Source organism: Condylura cristata, unplaced genomic scaffold, assembly GCF_000260355.1.
Source record: "Condylura cristata isolate star-nosed mole 26May11 unplaced genomic scaffold, ConCri1.0 scaffold00016, whole genome shotgun sequence".
Taxonomy (NCBI): Eukaryota; Metazoa; Chordata; class Mammalia; order Eulipotyphla; family Talpidae; genus Condylura; species Condylura cristata.
In genome coordinates, this window is record NW_004567117.1 from 9,263,163 (window position 1) to 9,275,402 (window position 12,240).

Consider the following 12,240-nt stretch of genomic DNA (forward strand, 5'->3'; position numbering starts at 1 on the left):
ACATCACCTAGTCACCCATGTCACATTTTTTAACCACCAAAATTTGATTCTATTGCAGACTCTAAGGACCACTTCAAGCAAAGAAGCTGAATAAAGTTGACATTCTTTAGAAAGATAGCTCATAAACTGTAATCTAGAGACCCAAATACTCCAAAGATTAACTCACCCTGATTAAAAACTCATCTCTCAAGAAAGGAATCTTCTGATGCTAGCACAGAAAGATTTTTCAGTGTATCTTCTCTGAAGTACATCTTCTCTGAAGGAAGAAACAGGACAGGACCTACACCTTTAAAAATTTACAAATGGACTGCCTGTTATATGGTAGTGATTTTAGAAGTAGCAAGGGTAGGCATGGAATTTTATCGGAGTTAAGTGCTCTGGCTTTTACATGGAGTAATGTTTCTCTATCCTGGCTCAAATTCATAATTAGTAAATGTTTCTTAAGTTCAAGAAAGTTTGCATTTTTTAAAAAATTCATGTACCCAAAACTTTGTACAAATAAAATAAGTAATATTCTTGAAGATGAACATTGATAGTACATTCTCCATCAAATCCAGTCTTTTTATTTCCATATTTAATTTGGCTTGTTCACTGACTAGTGTCAACAATATTGTCCCAGATGTATTTCTAGCTCAGATCCTGACTAGCTGCTTCCTTTCCCTTAGCATTTACTCGGGGTCATTCATGGGATTTTACTGATTCTCACTCCTGTTCCTCTTCTGCTTCTTTGTTGTTGTAACTTCTGAAGTGGTCTCTGCATTTAGCCTCCTCCAGTTCATCCTCCCTTTCCTAAGCTGATTGTGTCATTTCCCCTGACCACAACCTTTTCAGCCTACAGGATACATTTGTGGCAGAATCTTAAGTCTTAGTATCACCTCCCTTGGCCTCAGACTCAGCATGCCCTTTCTCTGTGCTGTTCTTTTGCCTAGGACAGTCCACGGGGATTCTCGCTTTCTTGGCCCTAATGGACCCCTAACACATTTATGTCCTAGACAAATTACAAGAATTCTCTGCTTCCTGAACCTTTTCTTGACTCCACACAGCTCTTTTTTCTTCCTTCCCTTTCTCCAGTCTTCCTAAATGTCACCCAAAAAGCATTATTCTGTGGCATTATATAAGTTAACACAGCATTTATGTCTTTCTCTTGTTAGAGCCAAGAGGCTGTGAGGGAAAGAGGGCGGCATTTATATAGTATCCATATATTATATCTATATATTATGAAGACTCATTTTGCTACCTGGCATGAAGTGTAGGTATATACTTTTGACTATATGAAAGTAAGTCTTACCAGAAAACAGGCCAGCATAGTGGGCATTTTAATAGCTGAATTACAGATCATCTATTTTTCTTAAGACAATTAGTCTTTTTTTTTGTTGCTCCGCAGCTGCTTCAGTGCAAGTTATATTCCTGACCTGGCAGGTGACCCACATGGCATAGCAGATCTTCCTGTTTCCCCACTGCTCCCTTCACCAGTGTGTTTCAGTAGAGCCTGTTCTGCTCCCCTCTCTGTCTCTGGTGAATCCCCTTACCACCTCTGGCCCGCATCCCAGTTCTGTGTGCATAAATAAATCTTTTAAACAAAATTAGTCTTTATGTAATCACTTCTCAGTTAAATCTGCAAAGGTTTTACACTGAACGGCCTTTCCTGGATACAGGTTTTAGAGACTTTGTCATTGTGGCAAGGCTGTCTGGAGAAGTTGGTGTATCCAGGAAGTTTGCTGGAAGACACTTCATTATATTTTATAGATTATGTTCATTTCTACCAAGCATCCTGTACTGCAGGACAGAAGGAGACCTGCTATGTTTTGAAGATGTTTGGATGTGTGCATTGTAGAGGTGCAGTTGTCAGCATTTCTTCAGGGACTTTAGACTCAAAGAGATCAGATAAGATGGGGATTAGTGGACCAGCTACTTCATGGAGCTCCTGAGTATTGGGACCATTTCCCTCACTGAAGGCAAGGGCTGTCCCTGTGCTACTGCTGCTTCCTGTTTCTTATTTTGTAAAGCAAGAATTAAAAGGCAGCTAATTAAAATGAAACAACCTGACATTCTGCTGGGGGTGGGAGGTGGGGAGGAGTGAGATCTACAAACTGAGGCATTTGAATTTAATTGGTGAAGGGTGACTTTTTCCAGGAAGACTGGGTTTGTGACAACATCATCAGTTGTCTTGGTACAGATTTCTGCTCACTTGCTTTCTGTTCCTATTTCTAAGTTGTAACCTCCTCTAAAATTTATGTGATCCCCAAAGCATCTACTGTGCACACAATAAATGTTTTAGAAAATGTCTCAAGTAAGTTTCACAGGATGTGGGCAAAACCTCTGAAGGGACTCTCAGTCCCTGATGTCCTAGACCAGGTAGAGGCTTGTCAACAGGTGCTGCCATTTGTGTCATTGCTGCCTTTCATCTCCTACTTTGAACGTAAGTTCAAGTCTGCCCACTTAGGGACTCTGGACTCCTTTGCCAACTATAGGGACTTAATGACAACTTGAGCCTAATGATTTTTTTTTTTAAAGATTTATTTACTTATTCACAGAACTGGGGTACAGGCCAGAGAGGGTAGGGTAGGAGAGCCACCAGAGACAAAATGGGGAGCAGAAAAGGCAGACTGTCGAAGTACACTGCTGAGGGGAGAAGCGGGCAGGCCAAGAGAGGTCTGCTGCACCTTGTGGTCCCCTCTGGGGCAGATGGGAATTGAACTCATGCAGAAGTGGCTTAAGCTTCCTAGTACTGTGCTTTAACTAGCTGCGCCACCCGGGAGAGCTGAGCCTGATGATCTTTTATCCTCAGGGATGGATACCAGCTGCCTTTTGAGGCTCTGATGACTGAAACTGCGGGGAGTTTGCAATCCTGAGTCAGTAGAACTGGGTCCCAGTGAATAGTTAATAAGAACTAAACACCCCTCTTACCTCTCTAAATAAAGAATGAAAGAAATAAATTGCCTACATTATTTTCGAAGTTATGAGGAATGTTTGAGAAAGTTCTTGAATAATGAGTGCTATTCAAAAACCGAATGAAGTAGAATGTAGCTTGGGTTGCCTGGACAAGTTTGACATAGAAGCATAGATGGAAGCTGGAATTTGTAATAAATTTTCAGGTAATTGTTCCCACAAGTATCGAGAAATTTCAGTTCCTACTTGGCATGTCTGTGAGCATATTAAATAGTGTGTCAAGTGTTTTTGATAAAAACGGTTCATCTCTACCATGATCTCCCAAGAAATCTACCTGCTAACATTGAGTTGCAGATCTAGTCAGGAGAATTAGTAGTCGATGCTAATTCAGTGATGTGTGAAGAATTGAAGGGGTAGATATAGCTGTTTAAGGCCTTCTGTAATCATTTCACATTTATATGACCAAATAACATTAAAATAGATATAATATTTTAAAAATTGCCAAAAGTAGGGCCCTCCATGGTGGCGCAGCGGGTTAAAGCACTGCACTGAGAATCTAAAGCTGCTTCCGCATGAGTTCAATTCCCACCTGACCCGCCCACTGCTCCCCTCAGCAGTGTACTTCGTCGATCTGCCTGTTCTGTTCCCCACTCTGTCTCTGGTGAAGCCTCTCACCGCCCCTGAGCCTCTGGCCTGTACCCCAGTTCTGTATGCACAAATAAATCTTAAAAAAAAAAAATTGCCAAAAGTAGCCCACTTGCAGCAGGAAATCCCAGGAATTTCAAGACTTTCATCATCATTGCTAAGAACTTTAGTCACTTAGATATAGAAGTTAAGGATATAGACTCAAGAATCAGACTTGATTTTGAATGATGGCTTTACCACATAGTGTGGACACCTGAATCTGTTTCTGTACAAACAGAAATATTGATATAAACTTATGGGCAGTTGTGAAGATTGCATGAGGTAGTGTATAGGTTAACATAGCACTTAATGTGTGATGGATGTATAATGACAGTGTAGGTGTTGATTAGTAGTAGCACTGCTTATTAACAATACCAATATTGAATAATACATGACAGTAAATCTAGGAAACAGATTTTGATGATCTGTATGGATATGGTCTCAAATGTATTCATTTTTGTGTTGATAACAATTAAAAATGGTTTAAATAGTCTAATAGTTATCACATTGGTTATTCTTTTCCCCAATAAAATTTTTGGTTGCTTATCACCTACAATAACCTCGAACAGTTTATACAAGAGGGGAATCTATTTTGAACCTATTTGCTGATGCATTTCATTTATAAATCTACTATTTACTGCATTGTTTCATTTTGCTGATGCTCAGGAAAAGCTGCTAAGCAAATTTTAAGCTTTTGGCAATGGTTGGATCTTAAAAACTCGTTTATTCCAGATATTTGTGTATTTACTTTAAATTTTTTGATATGCATTTAGTTTTTTAAAATTACTTTAGTTACCTACTGTCTACTGATTCTTTCCACTTCTAGTTTTGTGATCAAGAAGTCCAACCCTGTCTCCACAGTTTCCAGCATGTAATCCATCCCACGGGGGAGGTGCCTAGATCTTCATAGCACCCAGAACATTCTGTACTCTGGTCAGGCTACGTCTTTGCCATTGTGTCTAGTTTTAGATCTCCAGTTGTTAAAAAGACCTAGAATACTGCTAGTTTGTCACAAAAATGAAAGTAAACCTGGTCATTTCAGATATTTTAAGAAATAAGAATTCTTAGTCCGGCGTAGATGGGGTTTAGTTGTGGTTATACAGTAAGTTGCAATGTGTGTTAGTATCATTTAGAAAAGGGTGGTCTGTGTTAGGTGTTAACTTCTGATTGACTTGAGCTTCTCAATGTTGTTAAGAACTTCTTATGAAAAGAGTGAGTTTCTATAAACTGTTAAGTATCCCCAAATTGAAAAGAAATATAACATTTTTGCCTTAGTCTATTCTGGTTGCTATCACAAAATACCACAAGTTGGGTGACTTAATAGCAAAAATTTGTCATTGTTCTGGAGTCTGTATATTTAAGACCTGGGTGCTGGCCAGATTCAGTTAGTGGGGACCTGCTTCCTTGCCCACTAAGTAGAGTGAGTGGGTGCTTCATAGCTCTGGTCTCTTCTGTTAGAAGGATATTAACCCCAACACAAGGACTCTGCCATTATTATCTAAACCTAATTACTTTTCCAAAGACCCCACCTCCAAATAGTGTTACAGTTGGGACTAGCTAGGGGTTCAACATATGAATTTGGGGCATATTTGTTCATTTCACAATGTTCAGCTTCTTGAAACCTCAATTTCATTATCATCAAAAATAGAATTAGTTAATACTTACTTATAAAATGGTCCTGAAATGATATATGCATGTGTAAGCATTGTAAGAATTTAGTACATAGTAAGCTCTCCAAAAACTGTTACTGCCACTGTAGTTATTAATAGAACCATATTTCAGGATTGTACCCACTGGACTAGGTAAACTCTTTGAATTCTAAGTACATACATTCTTAGGTTTTTGCTTATGCTTCTGATCCTGAAGATAGGGATGCTCTGTGGACATCCTCCAGATCTACATTTCTCTTCCTGCAGCACTCGTTTATTTCAGTCTGCTTCTGAATATGAATTTACATCTTTAATTCATTTTTATCTCCCACTTTACCCCTCATCATTCAATATAAAATATGACAGTTTAAATGTATTATTATCTTGTTATATTTTTCAACCTTTGTTTTACTTCAAAAGCTGGTTCTGGGGTAGCTCCTTGTATGGCAGGGGTTGCCTCATCATCAAGTAATTGTTCTTTGTGCTGTGGCCACCAGGTAACCATCTACCCCTCCTGCCCCAGGCAGAATCTCACTTTCCCCAGTGTTGACCAAGTCAGTCTTTACTAGATTTTATTATGCCTATGTGTAGAGTGGGACTGAGCAAATAGGAGTAAAATTTTATGGGGCTAATTGTTTTTAAAGAAGAAGCTGTTTATTACTTACCTGTGTGTATATGATGGTAAACTGCTTTTCCCTGGATAAAACCTTGAGGAGGCCCTTCTTGGGTGATCGTTCATTTCCAGGATGATGATGTTTTGTGAAGACATTGGCCTGTCTTTTCTTTTGCTTTTCCAGCTTTCATAACATAAATAGAATTGTTTCATTTGCTAAGAGAAAACCAGTCATTTGCCAGTCTGTGTCTATATTTAGCAACTGAAATACATGCAGTAGGCTTACTGTATAATAGTAGATGCTTGAACTATGGTAATTAAAATCATCCTAAACTGATGTAGTTGCACTTAATTGTGGATCTGTGCTATAGTTGATGTAAGCTCATTACACATTTAGTTAGTTAAGACTGCTGATTTAAAAAAAAATTATTTATGCATACAGAACTGGGCTACAGGTCAGAGGTGCAGGGGCATTGAGAGGATTCTCCAGAGTCAGAGTGGGAAGTACAACAGGCAGATAGACAAAGGACACTGCTGAGGGGAGCAGCGGGGCAGGTCAGGAGAGGTCTGCCTGTGCCTTGTGGATCTCTTCTGGAGCCAGGGACCGAACTTGCACTGGAGTGGCTGTGGCTAGCTTGCAGTGCTGCATCCTAACCTGTTGTACCACCAGGGAGAGCCCAAGATTGCTGTTTATGACTGAATATAGATACTTAAGGATTATTTAGGTGATTATTTAGTTTATATATAATCATTAGAATTTTTTAAATTTCTGTAACAAACTTATTTTGAATTGCCACCATCAATCAGGCATTACTATAATGTCATAACATTAATGACAGTATATTGTATATATGCATTATTTGCAAATTATGAAAGTTCTGGTGGACTGCTTTCGGTTTTAGAAAAATGCTTTTTTACAAGAGTAAAAAGAATTATAGATGGCTGAATTTTATTTTACTTTGTTTTTGGAGACATTTCTAAGTACATTGAAATCATAAACCATTTTAACCCCAGAAATAAGGAACAAAAAGATGTTTATTCTTTTTTACTAAATTAGTCACAGTGCTTTTTTTTTTTTATGAAACAGAATTTAGTGAATATTCAGAGGGCTTATCAGCACATGAAATGATGTTCAGCATAACCATTAAGAAAATCTAAAATTAAAACCATAATCACAACATACTTGTGGTTCTAATTAAAATAAAAAATAGTCACAATAGCAAATGCCAGCAAAGTCACAGAAAATTTGTGTCTTTCAGACATTACTGATAGGAATGGAAAAATGGTACAGTGACTCTGTACCATTTGAAAAACTCAAAACACACCTTCTGCCAGCCAAATAGTCAGCCACACCTTAGTCAGCCAAATGAAAACTTGTTTTCACATAAAAATCTATATGTGAATGTTTATAGCTGCTTTCTTTACTATAGAAAATAAAATTACAATAACTCATGTGTTACTGAGCACATTAAACAAATTGTGGTATATCCACTGCCTTGGTACACAGCAGCAACACAAAGGAACCAGTTGTTGGTACATGTAACAACAACCTGAGTGAATTGCCTCTAGAAATACGGGTGCAAAAAGACAACTGGTAAAGGTTTTAACCTGTATAATTGCATTTCTGTGTCTGAGAACATCTGTGTCTTCCTTTTTCCCCCTTCATTCTGTTTCACTAACTTTGCTTAAAATGACAGTAATGAGGAATAGATTAGTGACTACGAGGAATTAAGAAAGGGAGGTAAATAGGTGTATGTAGTTATAAAAAGTCACGACAGATCTTTGTGATAATGTAGAGGCTCTGAATCTTAGCCAACTCAGCATTGTGATTGTGATATTGCACTAGAGTTCTGGAAGATACTATTGGAGGAAACTGGATATTAGTATGCATTACATACTAATGCATGTAAATTAGCATTACCTCAAAATAAAAATGATTTTTTGAAAATAGTATTCTGATGAAACACTTTGTACATTTTTTCCCTTTATTTACTGATTCATTTGATCGTTCCTTTATTTAAGAAATTATTGAACACTTAATATGTACTTTATTTGGCCTTAAGGTTAAGTTCAGGGTGGCACAGTGGATTAAAGCACTTCACTAAGAATATAAAGCCACTTTCCCATGAGTTTGATTCCTGCCTGCCCTGGAGGTGATCCATACGGTGCGGGAGACCTCTCCTGGCCCACCTACTGCTCCCCTCAGCAGTGTACTTCCACGATCTGCCTGTCTGCTCCCCTCTCTGTGTCTAGTAAAGCCTCTCACCTCCCCTCCATCTCTGGCCTGTACCCCAGTTCTGTATGCATAAATATATCTTTTAAAAAAAGATTAAGTTCAAATCAATTTTTCTAAAACCAAAATCATCCCCAATTGGTTTATAATTTAGTACATAGAAAAAACACTTAATTGGCCCTCCCTGGTGGCGCAGCGGGTTAAAGCACAGCGCTGAGAATCTAAAGCCGCTTCTGCATGAATTCGATTCCCACCTGCCCCGGAGGTGACCACATGGCGTGGCAGACCTCTCCTGACCCGCCCGCTCTGACCCGCCAGCTGCTCCCCTCAGCAGTGTACTTCATCGATCTGCCTGTTCTGTTCCCCACTCTGTCTCTGGTGAAGCCTCTCACCGCCTTGAGCCTCTGGCCTGTACCCCAGTTCTGTATGCACAAATAAATAAATCTTTAAAAAAAAAAAAACCACTTAATTTTGTTAGTAGCAAATTTTGTAACTAACTTGTTTACATTGTTCCAAGTCAGCTCTTCTATAGGTACATTTTTGGGCATTGATAATAATAGCTTTTAAATATTTAAATTTTCCAGAGTGAAATAATTGTGGTATGCTGTGGGCTCTACAACTGATGGGCTCTGATTACACATTCATTTGTGTGTAAAGGCAAAAAAGGCTTCTGTGAAATCTAGACAAATCTAGGATCACCTGTGAATAGACACTTCTGGCCTGTATTGGATCACCTATGAATAGAGAGAGGAAAGTTTCTCTGCAGGTTCATAACTGTTTTCAAGGTGTTCTTGCTCACAAGTCCTACTTTTGGACTTATGATGCAATGTGCTCTCTGGGAACTTACTGACCTCAAGGTGGCTCAAAAGCTAGGCTTACACAACGGGGCTTGTAGTAAATAAAAGTGGAACTCAGTTTTGATTTTCTAGCTCACTAAGGTTGGCCCCTAGCAGTGGGAATGGTCTCTCGGTCTGTACTTCCTTCCTCCACAGGAGAATGACTTTTACTGAATTGTGCTTTGCTGTACTACAAAGGGGTGTCAGTGTCTAATGAATGGAAGGTGGTGGTATTCAGTGACTGGAAATGAAATTTGACAATCTTGGGACTAGAAGGAGGCTATCTTCTTAACTAGTGGAAGAGTTGAGAGGGGCCAAGGTGTACCCAGAGCATATCATGTGACCATCCTGTGGTCAGATACGGCCCTTGCTGGCTACACAACAGTGCATATGGGGCACAGAAACTGGAACTCTATAGCCTTGACTAGGTGCACTCACCTCTTCTGAGCCTTTTCTAGAGGGTGCTTTACAGATCCCTGGTGATCCAGATCTGAATTGTGAATTGTAGTTGAGGAACAAGACTAAAACCCTTTTTTGTGAGTGCATTACTTACCTTGACTTAAACTTTGCTGGTTGAACATCCTTATTCAGCTTGTCCAGTAATTGGACCCATGCAGTGTCTACTCCATCTCCTGGGCCTGCTAAAACTCTTGGTGACTGACCATGCATGAATACATTCTTCATCCAGGCTGGTGTCCAGATTCGCAGTGCCTGCTAGGACCTTTACTGCTGGAGCATGTATCTAGACCATTGGCCAGATTTCCAGTAATAAGACCGTTGGTGGAGGAGATGACTCCTCAACACCTTCAGTGAGATGGGAGCTGGCAGGCATGTGCTCAGGGCAGTGTTGGTAGATCTGGAACCCCCAGTCATTGTTGAAGTTTGCACTGGCACCTACTGCCAGTTTTTCTACCCTTAGCAGCTCATACAGACTTAAAAACGATGCCTGGGGGCACTATACCTTTGGCAAGATCATTCATTGATCCAGCCTTGGGCCAGCTTCAAAAATTGGCTGACCAGTGCACAGGTCTTCAGAGAGTCTTGGTTTTGTACAGCTGGGTTGGAAAACTGGTTCTGAGTTTACCTTCCTTGATGGAATATGTCTCATCAGTTATGGCAAGAACACCAAGCTGGGGTTGGCCATTTACCCAGCTCCCAGATTTCTGTAGCTGTAGTTGTGCCATACAACTCCATTGTCACCACCCTGGAGCACTATGATTGCACTTTCATGGTAGACAGTGAGATTATCTGACATCTGTCCTAGAAGCCTTGATATTGAGCACCCAACCTAGACTAATCTTAGCTGCCTTTTAACCAGATTGTGTCCTCCATCACTGCTTCACTCAGATTGATGGAGCCCTGAATGTTGATCTGACAGCATTCCAGGCCAATCTGGTTGCATCCATTTCCTTCAGGCCACATGTGCACCTGTCAGCTCTTCTCAGAAAGCCTACCATGAACAGCTTTCTGTGGCAAAGATAACCATCAAGGCCCCTCTTCGTTTCAAAGTTGGCATTAATTACCAGCCTCCCACTGCAGTACTCGGAGGAGACCTGGTCAAAATAGAGCATTTGTGTGCCGAGCAATACCATAGCCATTGCTGAGGCCTGCACTCACCTGCACCACAAGTTTGATATATGCCAAGCATGCCATTGTTTACTGGTATGTGAACATTGTTAACTGGCATGGAGAAAGAGTTCTGAGACCTGTGAGCACATGGCTGCCATTGAAGATTATGAGTGTCGATTCTGTTGGAGAAGCTTGGGAAGAAAGGAATACTAATTGCCTTGCTTTTCAACCATGCAGCTTGTCATGCTATTATTTAGCTTCAACCTTAGCTGATAGGTATTAAACCTTTCTGGTTCAGTTGTCTTATCTTTAAAATATGACCCAGGTCTTCTCACTGTGTACCTGTTTTCTTCCTTCGTATCTCAAATGAAAGGCTTTAAAAAAGAAAGTGAACTGCCTTGAACTCCTTGGAAAATTTATAAATACTCTAGTGAGTTGTGTGTGAAGGACTAATGTCATAAGTAGATTAAACCTGGTCTATCTTACCTGTTTATTTAATCTAGCATGTATATGAACTATATAGTATTCTAATAATATCATATAAAATCCAATTCTTTTACTTATCTTCCAATAGAAACATTTGCAATTTCAAGTTTTTCCTAGAGGGAAGGGTAATCTTTGGTTGTTTTTTGTCTGCTTGACTGCTGAGGCCAGACTGGATGATGGAATAGTCCCTGGTTCCCAACTGTCTTAGGAGGCTTCTGGTGGTGGTCTTGGTGTAATATGTTGGTTTTGTGCAACTTCCGAACTTTGGGAGAGAAATCCCCTAACACAGCTGCATTATCTGTGATGATGGGAAAGGAAAGGAAACTTCTGCATGGCAGAAGTTTCAGTATTGGCAGATGACAGCTTCTCACATACAAAAAAGGACACTCCGGGATTGCGCCTAGCTGGAAATGCATAAATACGTTGGAAGCCTGAAACAAATCAGTTAAAGATCAACAAGTTTAATGAAGAATGTATATAACATGGTGTATAAATGAGAGTTGTAATGTAATGCAAGTCATTACTGCCTTTGTCATTACCATTAGAACCATGAATTTTGTGTTAACATCTTTTTTCCTCCTTTTATAGTCTCAAACCATGAATTATGTGGGACAGCTGGCTGGACAGGTGATTGTCACCGTGAAGGAACTCTACAAGGGCATTAATACAGCCACTTTGTCTGGGTGCATTGATGTCATTGTTGTGCGACAGCAGGATGGCACCTATCAGTGTTCACCTTTCCATGTAAGATTCGGGAAGCTGGGAGTCCTGAGATCCAGAGAGAAAGTGGTGAGTGTATCCCTCTCTGTTCTCTCCATGAGGGTCAAATGGGAGATGGTGTGAATCATTATGTGAGCACTCTGGGCCTTTTTGTTTGTTTGACCTTTGTTATAGAAAGTAGTGTCATGAGAAGTCAATCTTTGTGTATTGCTTTCCAGGTTGCTTCTAAATTCAAGAAAGCCTTATGAGTCTCCAAGGGATAAAAAAACAAAAAATTATTTTGATCCCATATGTTGCAAGTCAGAAAACCCAAAATATAAGCTAGATTTATAAATGGGAGAGATGTATTTAGAAAAAGTTTCTTAACATTATATAGCACTTGAAAATATTTAGGGTAGTAATTGTGAATGAAATAGTGTGATATAACTCAAAACAGATTTTTGTTAAAAAATTAATGTGAGGCCCTCCCTGGTGGCGCAGCGGGTTAAAGCACTGCACTGAGAAGCTAAAGCCGCTTCCGCATGAGTTCGATTCCCGCCCGCCCCGTAGGTGACCACATGG

General features: G+C 39.8%; 1 protein-coding gene across 1 annotated transcript in view; it reads left to right on the forward strand.

Annotated features, from left to right (window-relative positions):
• The window catches only part of LPIN2 (lipin 2), an 88,538-nt gene that overhangs the window by 37,489 nt on the left and 38,809 nt on the right, over positions 1 to 12,240 (forward strand). Inside the window, exon 2 of the mRNA XM_004683765.2 lies at positions 11,548 to 11,748. Coding sequence (XP_004683822.1) covers positions 11,557 to 11,748 — 192 coding nt within the window. The 5' untranslated portion in view covers positions 11,548 to 11,556. The remainder of the gene's footprint in view (positions 1 to 11,547; positions 11,749 to 12,240) is intronic.